This window comes from Podarcis bocagei, assembly GCF_964188305.1.
Source record: "Podarcis bocagei genome assembly, chromosome: 2".
NCBI classification, from domain to species: Eukaryota; Metazoa; Chordata; class Lepidosauria; order Squamata; family Lacertidae; genus Podarcis; species Podarcis bocagei.
This window is the reverse complement of record NC_138126.1, coordinates 101,493,738-101,521,486: the sequence shown is the minus strand read 5'-3', so window position 1 is coordinate 101,521,486 and position 27,749 is coordinate 101,493,738. Positions and strand designations below refer to the sequence as shown.

Below are 27,749 nucleotides of genomic sequence, written 5' to 3'. Positions count from 1 at the left end.
TGTAACACAATACGCAGTCCCATACCCACCAACATTTCTCTGATGAAAATAGGGATGTCCCATTCCATAAAGTTAATTTTACTATTTATACCCCACACACATTTAATGGGTTGCCCCAGTACTCACAATAACCAACCACATGCTTCTCAGGAAGCCCAAAAGCAGGGCTAATAACAATAATATGGGGGCTATTGTTTTTTTGTTTGTTATTATGGTATGTATTTTGTACTTTTACACTGTGATCTTCAGATGAAGGGCGGGATAGAAATTTAATAAATAAAATAAAGTAATCACTGCCACACAAAGTAAGTCATCAACATTTTATTAATTTCCACTGCTGAAATTGTACAAGAGAGATAGAAAAGACACAGAGCCTGCCTGGACAGGGAAGAGCCCCCATGTGTTTCCCACTACGCATGAAAAGATGCCTCAGACAGTGATCTGCACTTAGATCTCACCACAAAGCATTCAACTTTAGCAGCACAAAGCATTTTAAATACAATACACAGTATACTGGGCTCAATGTATCTGATGTCTCCATCTCTCTGCACAAGAACCACAAGGTCCATATGGATGAGAATGAAGCCCTGGTTGTGAAGCAACGCACTGGGGCTTTAGGATGGAGCTCCAAGCACATTCTGAAGATCTATGTGGTATTTGTGTTTTGTGGGAACATTGAGAATTGCAGTGCCACCAATCTCTTGCTTGGCCATAGGCCTAAACACACATGTCTGAGTACAGAGCAGTGAGGGCCACTGTCTACCACCGGGGAACCCTGGGACTTGCCTAAGCTCCATCCACTGTTACAGCTTGGAAGTATTTTGTAGGTACCAGATGCAAGGCAGTGTGTGCAAGCAGCAACAGGCCACTTAGAGAACCCTTTGTGCCCAAGCTAGGAAATGTAGTGGGCAGTCTGGCTTGGAGCCCAACTCCAGCAAGCACTGCTGTTGAGCGAATGCTCTGGGATCCTATTAATGCTGTAAGCAATGAGCCAGACCAGAAAGGACGGTTTTAAAGATTAAAAAATTGTCTCTGGCAGGCAGAAATCAGAGAGATGCTCCGAGATGCAGAGACTCAATAAGAAGTTGAGCAGAGATAACCCTGACTCCCCAGCTCCAATATGTCAGGTGAAATCACACCATGTTGCAAACATTCATTGGAATTGAAACCTGCTATTGAGAGGGCAATGTTAAAATCTTCCCATGGGAGTGGGCCTGGGCTAACTAGATAGCAGCATCCGGGATCTTCCCCACACACGGGAGAATTGTTACCGCAGGCCTTCCTAAGGCTGGCAGCAGTATCCTATCCTCCAGGAAAATATTGCCACTCCAGGAGGGAAGGATTCTGCTACACCGTTCCCCATGCTAGCTCTCATGATCTTCCTGGCCTGCCTTCCCCAGGGCCCCTTCCTCCTCTCTTCTCTTCATGGCCTCCAGCACAGCCAATTCTTTTGCTTCTTTCTTTTGGTTCCGGGCTTCAAACTCCAACCTGCAACAATCGAGAAATCTGTATCAGCGTGGAATGTTTAAGTCCACTGTGCTCTTTCAATTGTAAGGACAATGATTTTATTATTTGTGCCCCCACCCATCTGACACCGGGTGGCTTCCAACATGTATAAAAACATAATAAAACATTGCACATTAAAAAGCTCCCCTATACAGGGCTGCCTTCAGATGTCTTCTAAAGGTTATATAGTTACTCATCTCTTTGACATCTGATGGGAGGGCGTTCCAGGTTGCCACCACCAAGAATGCCCTCTGCCTGGCTCCCTGTAGCTTCACTTCTCACAGTGAGGGAACTGCCAGAAGACCCTCAGTGCTGGATCTCTGTGTCCAGGCTGAACGATGGGGGTGGAGACGCTCCAAACAGCCGAGACAGAAAAAATACTACTCTGCTGAGCCACTCACTTCTGCTGCTTCAACACTGATCCCTCCTAGGAGAGGCTCTGGACAAGTAAACCATCTAAGGCAGGCATGTGGAAGACTCTAGCTGAGGACCCAATGGCCTCAGGGATTCAACATTCTTAATTAAAGGTGCCCGGAAAAGCCTGTTCAGAGCTCTGGAACCATCATGGGAACAGACATAGTCTAACCACTATGAGAATTGTGTGGGCAAGGACAACGGATTCGCTCATGCTTCTTCAAACGGCATGGCAGCAGCATCAGACAGAATCCAGTATCGCAGCAGACTGCTTGGTACAAAAGCTCTCCCTTGCCAAGACAGTCCTTCAAACAGCAAATGCAGTGCTCCAGGTAACTATTATGCACACACCAATGGCTTACTCATACTTGCATAATAAATTCTGGTTGCCATATCTGTTTTCAAAGAATTCAGAATGTGCTAGTACTGTCAAAACTGACAGAGGGCACAGCAACTAGAATATCAGGCAGTGGATAGTTGTAGACTTGAAACTATGGGGAGGCAGCAACAGTGCAGAGCACAGAATCTTTGTTCCAAGCACCACACTTCTTGTAGGTTTTGAACATTGAAATGAAACTGTTGAAATTTCATCTTCAGGGATGTTGGAAAGTATTTTAGCTATTCCCATCTGTGAATTTGTGTTTAGTCTGTAATCTGACTAGCATCGTACGGGACTTCAAAATAAAAGAAAGATAAGCAAGGAATTACAGCACAGTAGAATCCAGGCCTTATTGTGCCCAAGTGAACCAAAGTCAAGGCCAGCCAACCTGTTTTTTATTATTCTTTTCACTATCAGATCTGTTGTGAGATCGTTGCCACTGTCGACCAGCCGGAAGATATTACGCTTCTTGGGTTCCTGCAAATATGGGGAAGAGAGATGACAGGACACAAGGCAATGGCTCTTTAGAGGCATTCCAAAGAAGTTAACAACAGGCATTTGCCAAAATAGTTTCTGAATGCCCACTATGCGCCACAGCTGCAGGAAAAGCTGACAACTCAAGTGCATTCAAGGAAGGAACAGAACTGAACTTTCCCACAGCAAGGAGAGGCTTGCCACTTGGTCACACAAATGACAGGACAAGCCTTATTACCCAGTTACCCACATACTCATTTTTCAAAAACTGCCCTCCAGAAGGGAACCCAATTCTCTGCCATGCACTGTGGTTTGGGCAATAGATGGCATGAAATCAGCACTAACCAGGAAGGAGTTTTCTGCTTACCTCATATGGATCTGACCCGTTCTTGTCTGGTACCACCTCTGTCATTCCATGGCACACAAAGTCTACCTGCAGAGAAACAGCAATAGTCACTATCGCCTTCGCTCGCAGGCTCCCCTACAGTATGATGTGGCTACCTGTGAAACTTCAGAAGCAAAGGGACATATCTCTCAAGCGCTTGTCTACCACAGGTACAGTATGAAGGGAGACAACTGCCAGCAACTCACCCACAAAAATATAGGCAGTTACCTCCATGGCTGATCCAAAACATATTGGTACAATCGTTAATGTGTTCTCTTCCTCACAAGCATCCTGGTACTGCAGCCCACCCCTCATCAAATAGGGAACAATAGTCAGGCTGGGTACAGATGATAGCTTTTCAGAACCAGAGGAGATGCTACAGAGTAATTGCTGCTAGAAATACATGCATTCGTTCCCCTTTCCCCCAGCATGTTCTCCGGCCAAACTAATTTACAGGTGTGTATAGATACTTCCTTTTAACAACAGGTTCCCAAGAGCATATACTCCCTGCCCCAGTTAGTAGAAATCACACAAACACAATCAATCAATCAATGGAACTATACTCACCTTAAAATGATCCAGCAGATCAGCAGTGATGGAATAGGGGGCTCCAATCACCACCTCAGAAACATACTAAGAGGAAGAGGGAGGGAGAGAAGACAACAGTCACTCTGGATTCCCACATCTGCCAATGGCTGTTTCAGTTACTGAACTCTGTGTATCAGGCACCTTCCAGTGACATTTTTAAGCTTACCAGGTGGTCTACCACAGCCAGATGTGCTCGGCTTTATCTGGCTCATTCTGACCATGTCCTAGTTGTAAGAGGAAGATTTCATCTAATACTCACCCTGCAGGCTAGAACACTGAGGGTTCGTTCATGCACATTCATGATTGGATAGTTCTTGCCTTTGTACAGATTCACCTCCTACGATTAAAATATGATAATCAGCACAAGTGGAAGTTTTGCATTCCCACCCCTCCCTCCCTCCCAGATGAGATGAGAAGGAACGAATGACCAACCCTGCCTGGGCAGTGTAATGCTGATACCCACCTGGTCAAAATGTAGCCCCACAATTATATAAGGTCGCTTTGCTATCTGGTGCGCTTTCTCCAGGAAGTCCACATGACCAACATCTGGAGAGTGTATGTATTAAGGATAAAAGCCTGTGGCACAGAATGAGAAGTAGCGACTTTCTGTTTGCTTCTCATAGACTCTATGCTTCTTTTCCTGGTAGTCTCAGCAACCGCTGTGACAATCTGAGTTACTATGGTTTGGATGCACACAGAGACTCAGCGCTGGAGCAACTGAGTAGCTGTCGAAGTGAACTTACCACATTGTTTACAGACTTCCAATACCCTATATCAGGGATCAAGCGCAAGGGAAACCAATTCTACAGTTGACATAAAAAATCTTGGCACAGCACTGGTGGTTTGGCACTTGTGACCTATAACTTCAGAGTGACCTTGTAACTCTTTTAAAATGTGTTTTTCCTTTAAAAAATACTAATAAAGCAACAAATGTTGCCTGCAATGACTAAAGACTGACAAGCAAAGACAGGTGGCTGAGACCAGCAGATGAATCATGGATGCGTAGGTCTATCAAATGCAAAGTGAAGGTCGGGGGAAGGTGGGTTTCCTTTATGGGAGGGGGAAAACATGGAAAGCCCTGTTTAAGGCATGTCTGTACACATCCTTTATTGTTCATGTGCCTTTCACTCAACCGTTGTAGCGGCAGCAGCTGAAATGTAACAGACTGGGATGCATACAGGACGACCCAGGCAGAGTTCAGCTTCTTCGAAGATGGTTGTTAGAGTTTATAACTCAAAGACTCCTGGGCTAGTTTGGCTATCACAGCAGAAAATTCTTAACACATATGGTTTTAAAGAGGAAGTACAAAAGCCTATGTTTTGAGCTGACTGTATTTCTGGCACATCAGGAAGGAACCTGGGCTCAAAATGCACTCTCTGCTAGAGTAGAAACTGTAGAAGGGGTGGCAATGCCTTGCAAGGTCTGAGTCAAACAAGAACAACTATAGCTGACTTGTTCTCCTCAGAGTGGTACAATCCAGAGAGTTCCATGGGAAGAGCGATTGATTGTTAAACCACTCTGGGAGGGGAATAGGGGTTTCTTAACAACTTTCAACAAAACAAAACAAAAGCAAAACACAGCAGGGCCATTTGAGGCCTGGGGTACAGTAAGACCAAACACAAGGTGTCAGGAACCCGTAATTTGCCTCACAGACAACTCCTTCCACCCGGCCCAAAAGGAAACAGGATACGAAAGAGGTCAAAAGCACCAGCCACGTAGATTATAGTATCTCCTGGTTGTGGCTCCTTGCCAGATGCAAACTGGATGATCTTCTGGGATGTCTGCAGAAACTGGGAAACTCCGGTCCAGGGGCTGTGACTTTTAGGGCACTGGAGAAAAGAGTACAACTTTAATACCTTGGCAGGCTTCAGTTGGGATGAGCTGTGAAAGAAGCAGACTGAAATGTCATTGAGAACACACTCCTAGCACAGGCATGCCACACAGTCAACGCAACACCCCACCTTTATCAATAGGTGCTTGCAGACAGATGTTTACTGCCAGATCAATGCACAAAAGTTTTGTTTTTTTTCAGTGTCCATGTGATATTGTGGACAAAATACCAGCCCATATTTTTACCCCATTTATTCTGGATTTCCCCTTTCTGGGAGAAATCCGAAAAGTAAAAAAGAAAACTTCAATGACTCATTTGAGATATCTCAGCAAACTATTTGTAGAGTTTAGATCCACCATGCGGCAGCAATAAGTACTGCTTCTACAGCTAGTTTAGTCAACCAATCTGATATACACACATTACAACGCTGGTGCCAAAGCACACATTCCTGAGGCCAGAAAAAAAAGCACAAAGTTTTTCCAAGACACAATAAGCTTCCACGTGACTCTACTGTATAACTTGGCAGATACTAAAGGTATTTCAGCTGGCCAAAATAGATATTCCATTGAAGTCCTGGTGAGAAATCAGCTGCAAAAAACCCCAAACAATCTCCTTGATCACTGAGCTGATGTTCACACCAGCAAGCTTATCTTTTCACAAGTAACTCTCAACAAAACAACAGAAAATAAAGTGGCATGAACAAGCAGATACTTTCTTGGCCATATTAACAGTTAACACCAGATGAAGCTGCATGTCTGCTACGATTGTCAGGATGCAAGCTGCAATTCATGTCTTTTAATCCTTCACTAGATTGGGAGATAAAACCACTACAGCTTGTCCCACCCATTCTCTCTGTGGCTTTTTCATCCTCATTTTACTCTGTTGTGAATAGTGTGTTGCGTATCTAGTAGTTACTTAACCATGACATTGTCCCAGATTCTGCCTGTTCCCATCACACCCTCCACTGTTGAAGTCAGGTCTGCTCAGGGTAAAACCTGAGCAGGGCAGGGAAAAGCCACAGTAAAAAATGCAAAACCGCACAGCATGCAGGAATCACATCCCAGGCTTCATTTGCAGTCACTGGAAATGGTACTCACTTTCCCAAAGTTATCTGTGTGCTTCCGATAATCCATGTCTTCATCCTAAGAGAGAAAGCAAGCATGTCAATGAATTGTGGGGAAATGCCTATACGACTTTCTAGTTAAGGAAGGAAACACAGGGTGCTAGGGATCAGAAATGGCAAGGGTGGGAAGTTTATTGCCCTCCAAAGGTTGCTGGACTCCAACTCCCATCAGCCCCATCCAGCAAGGCCAATGGTCAAGAGATGATGGGAATTATGGTCCAGCAACACCAGGACAGCCACAGGTTCTCCACCCTTGTGATAGGGAATAGCTGCCATCACTCAAGTTTTCCCACCCTAAGTACATAAAAGGAGTCCTGCTGGATGAGACCAAAGGCCCTTCTAGCACAGCGTCCGTTTTTCACAGTGGCCAGCCAGATACCTATGGGAAACCTGCAAGTGCAGCAGCCCTCTCCCCACCTGTGATTCCCAGCAATTGATATTTGGAAGCATACTGCCCCTCGACACTGGAGGTAGTACAAACATTTCACATCCATGTAAAGAAGACAAACTCTCAGATCAAACTAAAACAGACGTTTAATGGAACAGTGTTTGGTTTCCGTCTTCAGCCCACGCACATCAAGATGCAAAGTGAAACTCAAGATCAAATGCTTCAATTCCACAACCTCGTGTATATCTTCAGGACAAGCCATCGTGCCCACAAGGCAAACGGCAACAATCTGACACCAACACACAAATATACATGTACACACTCCTGACCTGTGATGTCCTGTACCATTCTCCAGGCAACCCACCTGAAAACCCTGCTCTCTAATCCCATCGCTGCCATCTGATGACCTACATGAACAGCTTCTGAGTCCCTTTCTTCCCTCCTTGCCAGTTCATCAACACAGTACACGTGGTCTAAACACTAAGAGCGATAATTCTGTGCAGATTGCAAAGGCCACTTCATCAAACATATGTTTTTTCTCTTTGCTTTTGGCACCTACTGCCTCAAAGGCTTCTGCCAAACAGCTTCTAGTTCTGGCGCACGCAAGCAGCAGAGCTTGCTACAATCTGTCCAGGAAGCAATCTCAGATCAGAAAGCCCGGATTGTCTTGGTAAGTCAGTGTAGCCAAGAAGCCCCGTTCCCCACCTCAAACTCTTTCATTGACTCACAATGTTGCTGTGGTGAGCCTTGGTCATGAGCAGCATGCGGCCAACCAGATCTGTGGTGGATACTCCCTGAGTGCGCTTACATTCCCTGCAATAAGACAAGCTCAGAGTGAGATAGGGTCCCTTGGCAATGGCTACTCACCATGTTCACACTACGCTCACATTCACACCTCCTTCCTGCCCCAAGATTATCCCTGAAGCACACCACATTTATATGGGGACAAGGGAACGGCATCAAGAAGCCTAATGTAATATTGACACTGAAGCTAAATGGGCTCAGGCACGGCCAGCATTTCTGCTGGAGGCCACTTGGGAATTGACATGTACACATTTCAAACGGTATGGAAGGAAAGCAAGCTACAAACGCAATGAATAAAATTAACCGATCCGGTCGGCAGTGTTTCGCTATTCTGATACGGGGATGGATTTTGAGCAGGGCAACAACAGTCCTAAGCAGGGTGTCACCTGTATCTCCCAGCATTCTTTACTTCCTCATAGGTGTCCTTGCCATCCACAGTAAGTGTGATATCATCTGTGAAGGGAAGGGGGAAAAACAGATCATTGCTGGCAAATTAGAGAAGCTGCTTAGGAAGACTAATCGGCGAAAGCCTAAAACCACACACCACAGTTAAGTTATGGTGAACTTGTGTATATGCGCAGGCCTGACTTCTCTAAAGCTGGGGGAAGCTTTAGTCTGCTGCCCTTCCCAGACTAGATGATAAAGAGCACTGTGGATCAAACAGAATCCTTTGGGAACACGGATGTAGTAATTTTAGGTAACTTGAGTGTTGTTCTGCAGACAGTATTGGTCTCCGTTTTATTTCTGTTCCCAAAAGCATCCTACTGCTTTTTGGAGCACACCTCCGTGGCTTTAGTCTATGCTGCAGAATGGATAGAGTCCAGGGTAGTGAATGAACATGAGATTTACTGGCAAAGACAGGAAACCATTTATTTTAGCCTGAGAGCCACAGTTAGATGCAACTGGGCCAATCAGTCACAGATAACCAGCTAGAAGAGTATCAGGTACTCACTCCCATGTACACAGAAGTCACAGTTGTATTTATCCAGCGTTTCCAAGGTTGTGACATAAGGAGCTCCTGGTACAATCTCGTCCACCCACTTGATGGCCTTCACCATTTTGTATCTCTCCTCTTGAGTGAAGACAGGGGGTCCTTTATGCTTGGAGATCTCCTCTGAGATTTAAGACAGAGAGAGAGAGAGAGAGAGAGAGAGAGAGAGAGAGAGAGAGAAGTTTGTTAATACCAGGTCTGTGTGCGTTCAAAAGGTCCATACGTTTCCTAAGCAAACTGGCATCTTGCATCCTAAAGAGTTCCTAGTCCTCATCGCTTCAGAATAAACTTTGGAAAAATATGAGCAGTAGAAGGTGAAGTCTCAAAAGGCTAGACATGGCTTTAAGCGGACAGAAAGACAGTAATTCATCCCTCTCCTCTCTCACAATACACCTCTGACTACTAGATGCTGGAGAAAATCAACACTACTGTCATGCTTAGGCTGTGAGCATCTCAGTGGCATCAGGCTAGCCACCCCCAGATTGTGGACTGTGAAATCATGCAGATGGCAGGGGGAGAATCTAACCATATTGTTACATATTCTGACTGAAAGTTATCTGCTGCTCACAATTTCACTTTCTGGGTTTCTTTCCAAGGATGCTTCTGTAACAAGGAGAAAAGTGGACCAATTTCCTTACCATCTGTGTGGACTCCTACGATCAGATAATCACCCATCGCACGAGCTTGTCGCAACTGGTTGGAGTGCCCATAATGGACCATATCATAGCTACAAAAAAGAATAGAAAAGACAAAGGGGCTTTTGTGAAGAGCTTGCCCTGGTACTGACTGTTATCACAAGACTCTCCTCTTGTAATGCTCATAGTACACCAATCAATGCATCATTTCAGCCAGCTATACCACTAATCCCGGTTACTGATGATGGAAAGGTGTTCACAAGCAGCAAAAGATTTTAGTCCTAGTTACATTTATGCTCTTCTGTTAAACATAGTTCTGCTCATATCTCTGCATCTCATTTTTGCTCATTGTTACATCATCTGCGCTGAGAGACCCATTGTATTGCTTGATGAATGGAAAACCACAAATGTGCATGATTAAATTATTCAGCCTGAAGACAACCACAAGTGGAAAATCCCAACTTGATTTTAATAGTGCAGGAATCTCCAATCTGGACAGATAACTGGCAATAAGGTGAAGGGTTTGCCTGCCTTCAGTTGCCATTTTCAATAGAGAGGGAGGCCTGTGAGGGCAGCGATGGTCACACATGTTTTGCTAAAATGACACAGGAAAGCATTCATAGACCACTTTTGCTTATAACTTGGAGAAATACTCATGGTAAAATCAAAGATGTAATGAGAGCAAAATTATGCTAATATGGGTTACAAATTAATGAAAAAGACAGCAAAGCCTGAGGAGAGCATGAATTCTTCAGGTTTAATCTAACTCTGGTCCAGAAGGTAGCAACTACATAATTAGACTAAAGGCAAGCAGTTACTAATAGGGATCTTAGTTATGATTTTGCAATTTAGAATGTGTCTTGGTGCCAGCAGTCCCAGGGGTTATCTTCCAGAAGCCACATGGCTTCAAACCTTGTTACCATGACAACACATGGAAGGGTTCCAGGTGCCATTTACCCCCTTCCTTGGTAACCCTCATTGGAGTCACAGAGGTAATTGATACAAGCAGCTTCTACGCTTCAGAACACACCAAGAGAAGAGATCGCATGCAAGATGTTGGACTCATTGTGCCCCACAGCTCCAAAGAATTTCCTGGTAACATAAACCCTTTGCTCAGTCACTGGAAATATTCCTGGGACCTTCCCTTAAGGTCCTAGGCTTACTCCATTTCAATAAGGACATGCTGTTCCTCCATGGAATTCCTTCTCAAGGCTTATCGTACTATTAAAATATTAGACTGCTGTAATACCAGATAATATTTATTGCTAACAAGGCAATTGAGACTCTTAATGAAAATTGACCTTGCCTGCTCTCACATGGAATGCACCCTCCCACTCAGATTATGCAGGGAATTTTAGTCCCACTTTTTAAAGCAGAATGCTATGAACAAACTGCAAACCAGATGGCAAGGAATCTTGCATTAATTATGACTGCATACACAAATATTTCTGAATGCCGGAGTAAGCACAGAAAGCACTATTTGTTAATCAATCTCTCCCCAACAGTTTGATCCCTCCTCCCTCCTCAACCACCCCCAAATGTAGTTTCTGCCCATTGCATCTAAACTCCCTGGTGCTGCTTAGCTCCACTATATTGGCTCTCTACTCCAATTCCTCTCCTGAACCCCGAAAGGAGAGTGAAACCCCTTTGTATTCCGCTGAAAACACCCTCAGCACAGAAAGTTAAACCCAAAGGCTTCTACTCATTTCTCATCTTTCTTGACCTGTCACCTTCGATGCACTTAATTACTTTCTATTACTTGACTTCCTTTGTGACTGTCCTCCAGTTATTCTCCTACCTGTCTAAACAATCTTTGAATGTTTCTGCGAGTAGAACCTTTCCTTCTCTCCCTTGAAGATATGTTTTTGAGCCTCTACTATTCTTTCTACACACTGTCCCCAGGTGACCTCATTAAATCTCATGAATTCAGTATCACCTATACACTAAGAGGACATCCAGTTGTTTCTCTCTACCTCAGAACTTCCTTCCATCAATCACGCATCTGCCCATCTTATATTTCTTCTTGGATGGTTGACCTAACTTACTTTATACAGTTGTTGAGAGGGGGGGAAAGTGGGATAGCTGCTGTGTGGAGGGAAGGGTAGCTAATGCCATAGAAGACAGAATCAGAATTCAAAATGGCCCTAACAGATCGGAGAACTGGGCCCGGGCTAACAAAATAAATTTCAATAGGGACAAATGTAAGGTTCTGCTGCACTTAGGAGGAAGAACCAGATGCACAAATATAAGATGGGGGACATCTGGCTTACTAGCAGTACATATGAAAAGGACCTAGGGGTCTTGGTGGACCACAAGTTTAACATGAATCAACAGTGTGATGCAGCAGCAAAAAAAAAGCCTATTCTAGGCTGCATTAACAGACGTATGGTGTCTAGATCAAGGAAAGTAATAGTACCACTCTGTTCTGCCTTGGTCAGACCACACCTGGAATACTGTGTTCAATTCTGGACACCACAACTTAAGAAGGATGTTGACAAGCTGTAACACGTGCAGTGGAGGGCAACCAAGATTATCGAAGGGTCTGGAAACTAAGCCTTACAAGGGGTGCTTGAAGGAGCTGGGTATGTTTAGCCTGGAAAAGAGGAGACTGAGAGGAGATATGACAGCCATATTCAAATATCTTAAGGGCTGTCACATGGAAGATGGAGCAAGCTTCTTTTCTCCTGCTCTGGAGGGTAGGACTCAAACCAATGGCTTCAAGTTACAAGAAAGGAGATTCCGACTTAACATTTGGAAAAACTTTCTGACAGTAAGAGCTGTTCGGCAGTGGAACAGACTCCCACAAGAGGTGGTGGGCTCTCCTTCCTTTGGAGGTTTTTAAGCAGAGGTTGGATGGTCATCTGTCATGGATGCTTTAGCTGAGATTCCTGCATTGCAGGGGGTTGGGCTAGATGACCCTTGGGTCCCTTCCAACCCTAAGAGTCTAAGATTCTGTGATTCTATGATATGGAACCTATATCTAAGCAGTATACAAAAATAGTACAATAGACAGATCCTACCCATGGTTTAGAAGGTAATAGACAGACGAGGGGGGGAACAGTAAGGAAAGGGAGAGGCAAACAGGTAGCACTTTATAAATTGCTCCAGAACCCTCCCTGCAGCACCAAGTTGGGGAAACAAGGATAACAGAGGAGATACTGAACTCAAAATTTAATGCACTTGACTTCCCACACCAGGTGGTGACCAAAGGAGGCAATAATAAGGGTGGGCTATGTGGCATTTCAGAACTTTGTACAGAGCAGTGTGACTTTGTATCATTTCCTGGTGAGGTTTATGCCAGTTACAACCTTCTGGCCCATTTACAATCATGGTGAACAGGCTCAGGGGGGAATTTCATTGAGGCCCAATAAACCCAACCCATGACAATAAGGTACAATTTAGGCCATAGGGTAGTCAAAAGATAGCTATGAGCAAACATCGTTTTGCAGCCCTGAACCGTACACACCTCTCAGAACGAGGGGAATTCAGGGCACAGGATAATCCAAAAGCGCGTCTCAACGTGGAAATTTATGTTTACAACCGTATTCAAGCTCCAAAGTCCCTGCTACGTAACCCCGAGACGAGAACATCCAGTCCCTTCAATGGGATAAGTTTAGTAGGGCCAGGGGAACCAGCCAGCTTCGGGATCGAGCCAATCAGGAGCGACGGCGCCACCCACAGAAGCTTCGCTGCCCACTTACCAGCGGGATCGCAGCCAAGAGCCCGGGCTCTGCGATTGGCGCTCTCCAACCGCGAGCGCTCAGCTGATGCGAATTGGCCCGCCGATCTCTTCCACCCACATTCAGAGCAACCCGTTGCAAACCCTGCGCTAGCAGCGGGTACCGTAGAGACAGAAGCCCCGTCGAAACGCAGAGAAGGGGGAGCCGAAGAGTGTCCGCCAAGAGAGAAAAGCAAACAAGAAGGTCGGAGCCTGCCCTGTTAACGGGCAGCAGCTTCGGTACCAGGCGAGCATGATGCAGGAAGCCCTCCCTCCACGTGCATGCGGCACACACACACACACACGACACACATAACGCGCGTTCTCCCCGTGAGCGGACGCACGACGCGATTCGGCGCCTGCTCTACCCGGAAGCAAGCCTGCCCGCCCCACCGAGCTTATGGACTCCCTCCGCTAAGCGCGCAGGACAGCAGCAGCAGCAGCCTCCTGCTCTGGATCCCGCGCTACCCGCGTCCCCCGGAGGGGCTTTGGCAGCGGCGCACAGAAAGGGCCACCCGAGAGGGCACCTGCCGTGGAAATGCCCCACGGCGGGTGACAGGAGCGCCGCCGTCGCGGACGCGAGCGCAGCCCAGCCGAAAGCAGCGCGGACGGGCGTTGCTATGGGGACATGGGGCAGCCGCTTCGGAGCGACGGCGGCAACCGCGGCAAAGCGAGCGGTTGCCATAGAAATACCCGGGGAAGCGTCTCTGCTGCTGGTGCTGCTGCTGCAGGTGGGCCCCGTCCCGTCCCCCTCGGAAACGGGCTTGGCTGCCTCCCCCGCCCACCCACCCAAGCGCTCACCATCCGTCGCACCACACGCGCACGGGCCGGTTGGCGCCTTTGCCAGAAGGGGAGGAGGCCCCGGCAGCTCCGTTCCGCAGCATCTCCGGCCAGCGAGTGCCGGGCTCTTGGGCGGCTGGCCTGACCCCGGCGCTGTCACTCGCTGGGAACCTCCCTCGTCACGTGGTCAGGGAGGAGCCGCAGCTCTCGAGCGCGCAGCCATCTTCGGTGGCCGTCACCTGACCAACAGGCGGCGCGCCCCCCCCCCCCGCTGCCTTACGTCGCGCGCGTCGCCCCGCTCCCTTCACAGGAACCCTCTCCTTGAGTGGGGACTGGGCGCCCCGTTCTCTCGGTCCTTCATTGCTGCACCATCTCTCTTGTGCCGGACGCTCACCGGCCTTCCTCCGCTGCTGGAGACACTTGAGCTCTCTTCCACGCCAGATATCAGCCTTTGCATCCTAATAAGCAAAGTGGCGCCTATTCCCTACCCCAGGTCCCTCAAATACTGTACAGTGGTACCTCAGGTTAAGTACTTAATTCGTTCCGGAGGTCCGTTCTTAACCTGAAACTGTTCTTAACCTGAAGCACCACTTTAGCGAATGGGGCCTCCTGCTGCTGCCCCGCCACTGGAGCACAATTTCTGTTCTCATCCTGAAGCAAAGTTCTTAACCCGAGGTAATATTTCTGGGTTAGCAGAGTCTGTAACCTGAAGCGTATGTAATCCGAGGTACCACTGTACATGGTATTTTGTAGGACTGCCTTGCTGAAGGGAGACCAAAGCCCTTGTGATTCTGTTTCCCCTGGCACCCACCCTTATACATCTGAGATACACACTAGGGTTGCCATCTTTGTTCTGGCAAAATACAGAACAGTTGGGCAGGCGCAATTTCCACCCCACATCTGCTGCTTGAGTGATTTCAAAACAATCCATTACAATCGATTGCAGCCTAACAGGGTGGCCCCTGTGAAATCTGTCACACATCACACCACATACGCATGAATTTGTAAATCTGTCTCTGCTTTGCTACCCAGGGCTTAAATACATGACCTTTCGCACACATGCATTTGGAGAGGATCCCTAACTTGGCAGAAAAAAAGAGCGCTGAGGAAATACAGGACGAGCTGTCTCCTGTATTGAATGCAGGACGTAGCATTTTACACTGAAATAGAGAGCAATCCTGTATTATACAGGACGGGAGGCAACCCTACCCTCAAGACCACTTGCAACAATCTGGCACCACTGTACTGCACATCTTCTGAAAATGTAACCCTTGCTGTAACAGACCCATGTTTAGATAAAACATGCACACCCAAATGTGGTAGTTATCAGCGTTGCTGACACCAACACAAGTGTGGGAATATAAGCTGTGTGCTACAAAAACCACAGCCATTGCCTTTTATTGTTTTATTTTATTAATAATATTTAATAATTGACAGCCCTGAGTATTAAACACCAACCTCTCCTCAGCCATAGCAGAAACCAAGCTAGGCTTCAGCCTCTGTTTACAAACTGAGTAGTTGTACAAAACATTTATGAAAATAGCAGCTGTGTTTTTCCAGTTAGCCCAACAATTCTGGTCAAATCCAGTGCAGGTGTAAGGTCTTGTCCTGATTTTAGCAACTTCAGTTGGTCCTCAAGGTTAAAAAAAACACACCCTTATAATGCCATTATCAAGACACTTTTCTTTTCTTGGTGCCTTTTGCACAGCCCCTGCCAAACCAGCCGCCAGAAAGGGGTCCCACGGGTGTCTGCTGTTGCTCTCCCAGCTGCACTTCATGAAGACCTACTGGTGGAGCCACAGCTCTCCTGCTATGACTGCCTTCTTCTTCAGGTTGCAGAGGAACAGCCAAAGAGAAAATGGGGTCCTTTGTTCTGCAAGCACAATAATATGTAATATTAAGTTTCCAGCACACAGAGAATTACCATAAAGCCCAAGTATCAAGTGAAAGGGTGTGTTTAGAACCATGCATGATATACTCCAGTAAAACAGGGCTGGACTGCAAGTCCTCACAAGTGCAAGTATGTTCAGTGCATATTTCTTTCCTGATAAAAGCCATGTTTAAATTACATCACATTATGAAGAAACAAGAAGCTATATTTAATTATAAGCCTCTGTGTATGATATTGTATAAGCAGAGAAGAACCAACATTTAGATTAAATGTAGAAGAACCTACATTTAGAATCTGCTCATTCAAAAAACTACTGTCTACAAGAGTGAAGTATTAGTGCATAAGGGCACAGTGCTCAAGCCGAGCATTATCTTTGCTGACCTGTCATAGCAAGGGACGGGAAGCCCCAGCTCATCCATCAATAGCTTCATCACATCATCACATTTCCCATGAAGTTTCAGGGCTGCCAGATCATCCTTTGGTGTCCACTGTAGACAGAACAGTAATACTGTGAATGAAGTGAACTGACTTAGCACTGCTACCATGACATTCACAATGATCCTCATGTGTCACGTACTAGGTTTTCACTTTTATTGTAAAAACGTTGGTAACATGTTTATCCCATGGCAAAGGAACAAAACTTCAATATAAACATGTGAACAACATAAAAATTTATTTGAAATCTGACAATGTGAGCTTTACAGAATTACTTTCAACCAATGATAAGTAGGAATCCACCAGATGGCTTCTAGGCAGTGGCATAACATGGATGGGGCCACAGGGGTTTTTGCCCTGGGCACAAAAATTCAAGATTAAAAAAAACGAGCGCTCCCTGGCCCAGAAAATCTCCCAATGTTCGCCTGGGCAGACTGAGGAGCAGATTTGGGCAACGGCTGGTTGCTACGGAGCCCTCTGCATGGGCTTTAACAAAGATACTTGCTCCTGATTAATTCCCAGTCCCACTCTCTGTCATGCTCTGTCATGGGGCACCGCAACTGCCACTCGGGAAGGTCGCCAAGCTATTGCCCCTTCATTCCAACATATCAGCGAGCAGAGCTGAAGAGCTCTGCCCTGCAGCCCCCTTGCAAGCTGGTGCTGCTGAGGTTGCCGGTGACAACATGGAATAGGAGTGTGTTATCAGCCATGGACCAATCAATGAAGAGAGTTTTGGTCCATAGGGATGTTACATTCATTACCATACATTCTACTCAGACACGTCAAGTGCTTATTTTTTGTATATCCTTTAAACCTAAACATTTCTTTTCTTATCTATTTCTCCTTTAGAAACTACTTAGCTCTTTATTCAATCCCATACGCCCAACTGCACAAAAACATATTTCACAATTTTTTGATAATGCACAAAATTTGTCCAGCTGCATGACGGAATAAACCTTGAACTTTGGTCCTACCCTATAAACACATGGAAGCAACTAAAGTAATCATATACACTTGCATATATCACCAGAGCAAATTGCTCTGACCATAAATGACAAGGCTCAAACTAACCTGGAGATTTACAATGTAGAGTTTAGGGCGGTGTCTGGGTGGTTTGCTCATGCACCACAAATGTGGATACTTCTTCAAAACCTGTTGTGAGAAGGACAACACAACCAAGATATTCATCAGTGCTAGAAGAGGCAAGGAGTCTCAAACTTTGAGATACTTGGCAACACAGTTCATCTTTAGTCATTTGTGTTCAGCTTTAACCAATGCCTACTGCAAACTACTTAGAAGGGATGTGGGAAGCAGGAACAGTCTTCTGGTACCAACTTCCAGGATTACATGGTTGCCAAGGCTTTTGCAGGATTCAACATCTGTAGCAGAATTTCTATGAAATGCAAATGACCAGTCCCAGTAAACATCTAAAGTGTACTGTCTGGAGTGATGATGGGCAACACACAGGCTTTTGCTAAAATTTAATTGATCCTATTTCTAGTCCAATGGCTAGCATGCCCAAAAGACTCGAACCAAACACTTTTGCAGGTATTGCAACTATTAAAATACACATAACTAGCAGTCACCTCAGCTAGCTATTACCTCAGCTAGACGGAAGTCGTACAGTCAAACAGGCCTAGGCGTCAAGCTCCAATGCGGCTTCCTCCCAGGGAAATGTACTTAGAGGACTACAGTCCCACTTGGCAAGAAACATGAAACACTTTCTAAACTTAAAATACTTTCTCAAAACACCCTAAAGTATGGAGATGGATGGGGAGAAGTGTAAGCAGGACATGATCCTTTGGTAAAACACTGGCCAATTCCTGATGGAACATCTAGTAACAGCTAGTTACTGGGATTGTTGCAAAGCATGCTGGACTAGATGGGCCTTTCCTTATTGCGCTCTCTAGCAAGTGTCAGGATCTAACAGCAATAAAGCTATACAGCAGACCTGCAAGTTATGCACATTTAACTTGTGCGCATTCAGCTCGACACCCTTGGCAATTAAATTAATAATAATAATAATAATAATAATAATAATAATAATAATAATAATAATAATAATAATAATAATAATAAATAGAGGTGTCCAGGAAACCTTTGACATTCCCAACATGTTTTGACTATATGCAATTTTGGCTTTATGTGCTATGCTTGCACCACAAGTTATGGGTCCACTGTATTTTAACTGTAAGAGATCCAGAATACACATTCTGGATTTATATGATTATATTTAAAAAATAGTGATCTACTCAAATATGGTATAAGGCCAATTCAGGTATCCTTTAGTTCATTCTTACATTTCTCATTTACATAGAGAGGCAAACACTAACATGTTGAAATAATACAAACTGCCTTATTGGGAAACTTAAAAAATATATATCCTGGGTTATTTAGCTATGAACCACTTAACTGTATACATCCTTACTTTAATCCAGGTTTGGGGACCTTTGGCTCGCCGGATGTTGCTGAACTACAACTCTCGTCATCCCTGGCCATCAGCCATGCTTGCTAGAGCTGATGGGAATTGCAGTTCACCAATGTCTGTAGGGTCAAAGGTTTCCCACTCCTGTTTTAATCTCTAATTGAAAAGGGGGGCGGGGAATGCAAGCCAAGACATTCATACAAACCAAGTTGCTTTATGAAATGCTTGCCTTTTCAGACTTAATTTTTTTAAAGAGCTTCCTATCTTTGACCAGATATTTGAAATCTGTTTCCATAACCTTCCCCTGGCATATATTTGGCTATAACCAATGACACAGGAAAATATTCTCAAAGGATTGTATTGTTACATTTCTAAGAAGCTCCAAAGGAGGAAATACATACATATTTGTGCCTGCATTGTGGCAAACACTTTCACACTAAACCTTAAAGACTATAAATTGAGGTGTCAGTCTGCCGATTCCAATATAATTCTAGAATTTTTGAAATAAAACCACTACAGAGTATAGTGCAATTGTACATCGAATGACATTTTCTTCTGCCTTACCTTCAAGCTAGATCCCAAGCACAGGATCACATCTGCTTTGCTTGCAGCCTCTATTGCTGCCTCCCAGTTCAAGGGCTGCTGCAAGATGCCCTTCTCCCCAAAGTGTACAATTGTATCTCTTAGTTGTGCCCCACATTTGTGGCACACTCTGCCGGTATGGTGCCTGTGCAAGGCTGTGCGCTCCGTCACGTCAAACACTCGCACGTATTCACGATTGGGTGTGCAGGATGTGCAAACCTAATTTTGAATGGAAGCACAGAATCTGTGTTATCATTCCCTGTGGTACAATGGTACACCAAGCCCCACTCTCTGCATATGCTCACCTCTATATACATGTTTCCATGCAGCTCAGATAGGGCTTCCCGAGGGAGCCCACTGCGCAAGTGGAGCCCATCACAGTTTTGTGACACCACATGCTTAACCTAAACAGGGAAAACAAGAGTGTTAAGCATGGAGAAAATAAGAGTTAAAAGCAAGTCACTTCTTGTTTCCCTTTATCAGCAGTTAAGATATGATCTGCACAGTTTGCATGTTAAATAGCCAACCTTCCCCTCCCTTTCTCACTGCTCTGCCAAAATAGCTGGAGGAGATATAGCTGATTAGCAGGAGCAGAGAGACAGTGGCTAAATTTGGTTGCCTGATAAAGCATGGGTGGACAATAACTGCTCAACAGGAGGGAGCACTACGGTTTCACCTCTATTTGAGGTGCCAGTTAGCGAAAGTAGCAGAGTTAATGATAAAAGACAGCATAGCCTTGCATTCAAAATGAGAGAATATTGTCAACAAGTTGGGTGGTTTCGCAGACTGGTACCGAATCCATCATTTCCTAATTTAAGAAATTGCATTCAAGAGCAGACAGCTCTTGAAGGAGTGCGCCAAAATTAACGCTATGTATTTGTAACCCACATGCCGCATCACTTCTATGGTGCTGTCAATATACAGTGTCATACCGCAGTCTTTTAAAGTAACCTAGAAAGTACAGAGTGTGTTAAGCAGCCTATAAACCTCCCATACAATATGCCACAAACCTGTTAATTCTTCGTGGATTTCTGCTGCCTTTTACAGCAAGTAATATCTATTTATGTGCTATCACTTCAACCTATAATTCAATCCTGTGCAGGAACCAAGTAACTAACAGGGAGGTTCATTTTCAGAGTCCTAAGTGCCAGCCTCCAACACACATACAAAGACTGTCTATCTTCCTGCTACTCTAAGCCCCATGTCTGATTCACTTTGTCTAACAATACAGTATTTGTGCATGGCCTTATCCTCTGCACTGAGAGGCTCTCCAGCATCCCAGATTCTCCAGACATAATATCCATTTCACATTTAATGCCTCAACTATGTTCCCCACTGGTGCCATCTCTTTTTGCCCCCGGGAGTATAGGATTGACTAATATGCAGCCTTACCAGTTTGTGGTTGTGCAAACAGGCGATGCTCATGTGGGTGAGTGTGGGCTCTGCCTCACTCAGATCCACAGCCCTGGCAAGTGGAGATAAAAACTGTATTAAATATCGGTAGTCAATCTCACATGTTCCAGTGGAGCCTTCTCTGAGGAGGCCGAAATGATCTTCTAAGAAATTTCCCAAGTACCAGGCAAGCATCTGAACGGTCAAGTTTTGGTTACCTGATACTCCTCCCTTTCTGCAGCATTGTCCACACCCCATTAGGGCCTCTGTAGTCAGGAATTGAGGCTGCCTGTGTTACCAGGAGACATAAGAGAAAAGGGACCTTCAGCAATACACAGCCACACTCATCAGCAACTTTGTCTGTCACATCCTAAAAGCCCTGCCAACCCCCATAGTTTCCTGCTCAGACATCTCTCCACTGCTACCATCATCCAAAACTGAAGGCCCTTCATTATGCAAGCACCTACCCCCATCGGTCAACTAACACCATACTGAAATCTGCCTGAGAAATGGCCTCAACATCTTTCTCCATCAGGAAAAATCTTATTCCAAACTTCTTCCTAGCTAGGGCACTTAAGGTTCATATGCTGCTCACATGGCAAACATGTGATTCATCTGCCCTGCTCTTCTGCCTCCCAAATTGCTAAGGCAGATTATTTTTTCATGTATATACAGTATACGCCCCTGTGTATAAGACGCCCCCTATTTTTGGGGACTCCAAATTAAGAAAATGGGAGGAGATTGCCAAGAGTTGTTAAGCTTTTTGGGGGGAGGATTGCCCAGAGTTGTTGAACTTTTTTTGAGGGGGATTGCCCAGTTACAGAGCTTATAGAACAATAACTGTATTGTCAGACATTCTCACGCATTGCCGATGACATCAATCATAAGCACGGTCGCCAAGAGCACTCACCAATTGCCCACCAAATTGCCGCAGCGGCAGCAAAGCCACAACAGATCTTGCCGCATCCACCAATCAACCACCCAATCAAAGATGACAATCTCCTGCAACCTATCACCCGTCACCACACTGCACTATCTGTGTATAAGACCCCCAAATTTTAACTTAATTTTTAAATAAATAATCCTCGTCTTATACACGAAAAAATACAGTAGTTGCACAACATAACAGAATGGAAAAACCCAGCCAGCCAAACAGCATCTCCCACTGTCCAACAGCTGCTTTGCCAAAGGCAAGTCTTATAAAATGCTCTTTTCTTCCCAATAACCTGGGACAGCCAGAGGCAAGAACATGATGATTCTGCATCTTTCCTGTTAGAGACAGCTTTCTGAAAGGAGTCTTCTGTCTTCTAGATTGAAAGAGACATGTTCCTTAACATGAAGCAACATAATATGCAGACTGGCTATGTAGGCTGGTTCTTAGGTGGGCATGCAAAATGCTAGTTGTTTCTCTGAGACACGAGGAATCAAAGTGACAGTTAAAACTGGTGTTCCTTTAACGTATCTAGCATGTCACCCACTTATTATCCAGAGTAGTTCTAACACAACCTCTTCTATGGCAAAACCTTAATCTATCTCAAAGGGGGTCAGGCAACTAATTAACTATCCAATGCAAAATCAGATGAATTCTGAGACGCCAGAATTCCCACCCAATCAGTTAAAAATGCTTCTGAAATCCTGAAATCAGTATTTCATGCAACTCCACAACGTTGTCACCACCACCTGTGCCTGGCATGCAAAAGGTCACAGCTTCAATTGGGCTACAAAAGTCTCATCTGAAGTGCTGAAAAGTCGCTGTCAGTCAGTATATTTATTTATTTCATGAAATCTATATACCATTTGATAGTAGAAAAAACCCAAATCAGCTTACAAAAAGAATAGGCAATACTCAGCTAGACACACCAATTCTATGACTGCATATAAGACAGCTTCCCATTTTCCTGCATACATTCAAAACAGTTGTTCCATCATCTCAGTATCCACATTTCCCATACTTCAGATTGGGAGTGCCTCTTCCCTACCTCTAAATAAGAAAGCTGTTAACAATACTACAACAAACTATTTTCATAAGTTCAAAACAGTTGTTCTGTTTCACTTGTGAATGTGGCCCAACTCACCTCAAGAGTCACACTACATGTTATACTCACCACAAGAGAGCAGTCTAGCTCTTCTTGTTCTGCAAACTCCCCAAACAACAGACAGAGAACACTGGACAGGAATCACAATCAAACATGCAAGCTGGTTTTATTTTTGCTTACCTCTCTCATTAACAGGTAATTGTCCCTAGGAGGGAACAAAAGTAGTTTGAATACAGTTTCTTCTATATTTATCTGTTGCTGAGGGAGCCTACAGGATTCTCAAGAGTCAGAGCTGGACTGCTCTTGCATGGTGAACATAATGTGTAGCCACACACTAATAAATACAAACCACTATAGGATCTTGTACCAGGTGATTTTAGAACAGCCAACCACACAGTCTTACCGTACTGATGCCAGCTCCTGTGTAAATGATGAGATGCTTTGCTCCCTGCACAGCTGCAGAGAGCTTACTGACTTTTCTTTTCAACTCTTCAGGTTCATCACAAACCTAAGAGTGGATGAATGAGGGACTGAAATTATTTCCAAAGGACCACTTCAGCTAAGCCCTGTACAATTCTAATCACATGACATAAACTCAGCCATGTCTTTTAGTCTCTTCCCTTTGCTCTCTTTCTTTTGTCCTCAACTCTACAAGCTTTGTAAAGGAGGACATTAAATAGAAGAGCGAGCTTCAGTAGAAACATCTTACATGTCAGAAACAGGATACATTAATGACATGTGGGAATAAGTGAGGGGGGACCAGCTCATCAAGAACAAGGAGATGGCTAACAAGAGCATTAACCTTAAACATTTCTCTTTAGAAGGCGTTCTGATGTAACAGAACTTACTTTCAAGCACATGGACCAAATCAACTTTGGGCTGTAGCAGAAGTTTGATTTTGTAACAACTGAAAGCCAACTTAAATGCTACTCTAACAGCAACTGGCTCCCCTGCCTGTAGGAAAATAAAGCCCTCAGTCAAATTACACTGCAGGGTTTTCAGAAACACTTTTCACTTTTTAACTGGTCTTCCGAATATGACATATATCAGCTAGATAATGGTCTGACTGAACTATGTTCTTCCTGGCTCTGCTTTAAAAAACGGTGGGGGTTGCTGTTAAAGGATAGTTCTAAGTGTATATAGGTTTTGAACACAAGCTGCCATGGATGGACATTTGCCCAGAAAAACAGCCTAAATATATTAAATTAAAAAAATTAAATTGAGTAAGTTTTCTCAGGTAGTAAAAATAGAATAATCAGAGGCCTAGGCAAGCCACACTAAGCAGTGTAGGAAAGCAAGCATACTTTCCACTGTGTGTTTTGTCACCCGGGGGTAGTACTTGAACAAGCAAGATAAATGTATACATGGGTAATACCAGATGCTCATCCCCTCCGTCCTTCTCACTAGCTCACTCCTTCACTCTAATCCCAACAGAAGTGAAGCGTCGCTGTAGCACCGTAAAGGCTAACAGGCTCGTTTGCAGACTAGCGCCCACTTAGGGTGCCCCACGCGTGACTCGGTGTTGCTTCTGCCGCCGGCGAGCGACTGACGTGGCTGCCCCGCCGAGAAACCCTCCTTCCTCCGTACTCACTCGCGCTCGTTTACGCATCGAGGGGGGCATAGCTAGCAAGGCGCACACACCTCCTCCAGCCGCCGCCGCAGCCTCTCGCGCTTCTTGCCAAGTCGCTCCAGATCCCGAACGATCTCCTGACAGCCAGAGAGCAGCGCAGTCTCGTCGGGGCTCCGCTCGGCCGCCGGTTTGCGCAGGATCCGCGACACCTGGCGCCGAACGGCGGGGGAGAAAGAGACGGGGAGGGAGAGAAAGAGAGAGACAGAGGAAGGGGGAGGTTGATGGGGAAGAAGGGGGCGTGGACGCAAGGCAGAAACACCGGCGCCCACAAGCGCTACCGAGACCCACAACCCCCTCGCCCCAACCGCAGGTCCTGGTACCTGTCTCCGTCGCTCCCGCTGCTCTTCCTGCCGGAGGAACTCGGCACGAGCCGCCGCTTTCCGTTCCGAGCGGCTCAAACTCCAACCAGCCGCCATCGTCCCGGTGGCTTCCGGGTACCAACTGGCCCTGCCGGTGGTTTCCGCTATTTCCGCTTCCGGCCTCCCAGAGCAGCGACCGAGGAAGCTAGAGTGCCCTTACTTTGCGGCCATTCAGAGAGACAGAAGGTGACGAGGATCGCTTTCAGAACTCCTCACAAAGGAGGCTAGAAGGGCCAACGAGGCTCCTCGCCGGAACTTCCTGTCCAAGGGCTACAAGGGTTCCGTCATAGAGATGCCAGAACGACGACGCTCTACAGGCATCTCTTTCCGTGAAGAGAGACTCGCAGCCCATGGCGGCTTTCACTCCTCCGGCTGGAGAAAGCGCCGGAGGCTCTCGCTTTCCGAGCAGTAGATCGAAAGCGCCGGTCCGCATTCAGGCTAGCCTGACGCCCGCCTCTTTCCGGTATCTTTTCGCTAGAATCTCGCTGCTCCGCGCTGGCATTGAGGTAGAAAGAGTGGTGGCAGCCGAGCACTTTCCAACCGTAGGCACGCCGGAGCTGCGCTAGTTCTGGCCAGGTCGTTTTCAGATTTGATATTCACCTCCCCTCCTGCCGTTTTCCCGAAAGAGGGGACCGAGATCTTAAGCCCATGAACCGTTGGCTGATACAATCTGAGCATTTTGTCTAACAGTCCTGACGGTCGAGCAAGAAATTACAGCTAAAGGAGTCAACAGCTGGCATTCATAACTGCTGTGAAGCACCAGTTTTCTGTGATTACTTTTCCCCCAATGGAAAATCAGAAATCGAGGCAACTGTGCAGATCTGGTCATTTCTATACAATTGGCAGCATCAGCAAATGATCTAAGGAAGGCAGAGAAAGTGAGCAATTGACCTTCTCTTATTTGACAGCTGTCAAATGTTCCTTATTATACCCCATAAGCTGTGCACATCCTTGCTGCTATAGCTGGACACTAGCTTTTCTTTTTTAATTACAGCAGAAATGAAAGCCCCATGCTGTAAATCAGCGACTTTGCTGTTACCAGCATGGTCCTTCATATATAAAGCAAGCGCCCCCAGTTCTACCTGCAGGTTTGGTCCCTGCATTTTCAGGTAGGGCTGTTAATGTTTCTTTCTGAAATGCTGGAGAGCTGCTGCCCGTCAGTGTACTGTATACAATACTGTATTGAGATAGACGGTCTAATGATCTGACTCTATAAAACAGTTTCCTTTGTCCCTTATGCTTATTTCACCTCTTTTTCACTTACAGTTAAACATAGAAGAATATCACAAGTTAAAAGAAGAGACACAAAGAGAGACGAGCCATCCATATACAGTGGTACCTCGGGTTACATACACTTCAGGTTACAGACTCCGCTAACCCAGAAATATTACCTCAGGTTAAGAACTTTGCTTCAGGATGAGAACAGAAATCGTGCTCCGGCAGCACGGCGGCAGCGAGAGGCCCCATTAGCTAAAGTGGTGCTTCAGGTTAAGAACAGTTTCAGGTTCGACCTCTGGAACAAATTAAGTACTTAACCCGAGGTACCACTGTACTGTAGAAGCTTATGCAGCTAGTTCTGCCCTGTAATTCCAGATGTCTGACTTAGTCCTGACTTATAGTCCTGTTATGACTATAAACAACGTTGTGACATGAGCAAGCAAAAGCCACACAAAGTCAGTAGCCTATCACAGGCACATGGATTACTTATCATAATAAACACATTAAAATAAGTCTTAGTCTGTTTGGTTTATTTTTCAAAATTGAGTGGCGGGGGGCGGAATAGGTCTGGAAAATTGTTGATGGGGAAGTGGGGGGCTAATAAGGACTGCTGCCTTCAGACAGAAAGTGTGTACCTCCCAGCAGCACTGGCCAAAACCAAAATACATGGAATTCTGGTGTGATAGCACAGGTTTTATGCATTACATTGTTAATTATGATTTGTTTCTCATGCTAATTTACAAAAACAAATTAATTATGTCTCTTTTACACTACTTTAAATAACTATCATGTGACATATTGACATATACTGTTTATGTTTTATGTTGTAAACAACCCTTTGGTCTTTCACAAAGGGTGGTAGATGAATTAATCATCATCATCTCAACATCCACTGTGGAGTAAAAACCACCAATAATTTTTTACTGGCCTGGGATATAGGAAGTTTATGATGCTCTGATTTTACCCAATACAAGAGAACAGAAACGGGCATTTGTCTTGTGCTTTGACCTGTTTCTGAATCACAAAGTTGAGGTCAACTGCATTTATGGCCCCATCCTTGGCCCATTTATATGTAAGTCAATCACACAGAATTAGATTGACCTCCAGATTGACTGAAGGACCTGAGCATGTCCATACAAAAGCTAGCCACTCTTAAGCAATTAAATAAAATATAACCCTTAATACTAGTCAAACTCTAGCTCCAGTAGTGCAGTACCTTATATCTGCTTTAGTAAGGAAATAGCTTTGCTGCAATGTCTTTTTTTTTTAAGTTACAACTGGCTATTTACAATTGAACAGCATAAAATCAGCAAAGAATTGTTTCTTTTTTATGAAGAGTGATTTTTTTAAAAAAATAGCAGGGTAGTGGATGAGGAAAGCAACAGACTTCATGCTTTTAAAACTTTTTCTAAGTAGTGAAATGTTCCAAGTGCTCAGCACAACTGGAGATGCAGTTCTTTTTTTAAAAAATGGAAAAAAGTATAAACAAATTATTTGATGTCATGAGGGATGACAACACAATTCCACACAGCAGGCAGAACAGCAACATATATGCTAATTGAAGAAAGACTTACAAAGGTAGAAAATATCCATCTAGTGCGGGAAGAAGGCATCAGAAGTGCAAACTTGAGAAAAGTTACTTGGATTGCTTGCAACAAATGGGTAATAATTGCACAAGTATTGTGATAAAATGGATTGTTTGGGAAGTCCCTAAGAGGAAGCAAATTTGGGTTTTTTTCTACAGCAGGGAAAAAAGGTACATTCA

The 27,749-nt window shown here is 45.0% G+C and overlaps 2 protein-coding genes across 4 annotated transcripts; both read right to left on the bottom strand.

Moving 5' to 3' along the window:
* Positions 1-306: 306 nt before the first annotated feature.
* PCYT2 (phosphate cytidylyltransferase 2, ethanolamine) lies at positions 307-14,197 on the bottom strand. 2 transcript variants are annotated; one of them, XM_081184835.1, is made up of 13 exons: positions 14,038-14,197; positions 9,522-9,610; positions 8,845-9,006; positions 8,279-8,345; positions 7,817-7,901; positions 6,675-6,719; positions 5,437-5,575; positions 4,210-4,292; positions 4,006-4,083; positions 3,726-3,791; positions 3,141-3,206; positions 2,688-2,776; positions 307-1,488 (listed from the first exon to the last, which is right to left on the bottom strand). In XM_081184835.1, exons 1-13 carry the CDS (start codon positions 14,118-14,120, stop codon positions 1,365-1,367), a joined length of 1,176 nt encoding a protein of 391 aa, XP_081040961.1. In that variant the 5' UTR covers positions 14,121-14,197; the 3' UTR covers positions 307-1,364. The 2 variants fall into 2 exon arrangements, with proteins under 2 accessions (XP_081040961.1, XP_081040962.1); XM_081184836.1 differs by lacking the exon at positions 14,038-14,197 and adding an exon at positions 13,220-13,319.
* Positions 14,198-15,406: 1,209 nt separating this feature from the next.
* Positions 15,407-27,675, bottom strand: SIRT7 (sirtuin 7). 2 transcript variants are annotated; one of them, XM_081184833.1, is made up of 10 exons: positions 27,559-27,675; positions 24,419-25,626; positions 23,181-23,285; positions 20,960-21,030; positions 20,742-20,814; positions 19,655-19,753; positions 19,332-19,568; positions 17,414-17,494; positions 16,289-16,395; positions 15,407-15,889 (listed from the first exon to the last, which is right to left on the bottom strand). In XM_081184833.1, the coding sequence occupies exons 2-10, from the start codon at positions 24,821-24,823 to the stop codon at positions 15,688-15,690; spliced, it is 1,380 nt and encodes a 459-aa protein (XP_081040959.1). In that variant the 5' UTR covers positions 24,824-25,626; positions 27,559-27,675; the 3' UTR covers positions 15,407-15,687. The 2 variants fall into 2 exon arrangements, with proteins under 2 accessions (XP_081040959.1, XP_081040960.1); XM_081184834.1 differs by lacking the exon at positions 27,559-27,675 and having other exon boundaries at positions 24,419-24,556; positions 24,728-24,861.
* Between the last annotated feature and the right edge of the window lie 74 nt (positions 27,676-27,749).

Coding starts and splice junctions, on each gene's coding strand:
- PCYT2 (XM_081184835.1), bottom strand. CDS start 14,120: ATGCTGCGGAACGGAGCTGCCGGGGCCTCCTCCCCTTCTGGCAAAGGC. Junction 9,611..14,037: donor CGCGTGTGGTGCGACGGATG/GTGAGCGCTTGG, acceptor TCTTTTTTGTAG/CTATGATATGGTCCATTATG. Junction 2,777..3,140: donor ACGGGTCAGATCCATATGAG/GTAAGCAGAAAA, acceptor CCATATTTGCAG/GAACCCAAGAAGCGTAATAT.
- SIRT7 (XM_081184833.1), bottom strand. CDS start 24,823: ATGGCGGCTGGTTGGAGTTTGAGCCGCTCGGAACGGAAAGCGGCGGCT. Junction 20,815..20,959: donor CAGAAAGGGAGGAGTATCAG/GTAACCAAAACT, acceptor TCCACTTGCCAG/GGCTGTGGATCTGAGTGAGG. Junction 15,890..16,288: donor CCCGTCCCTTGCTATGACAG/GTCAGCAAAGAT, acceptor TTGTGCTTGCAG/AACAAAGGACCCCATTTTCT.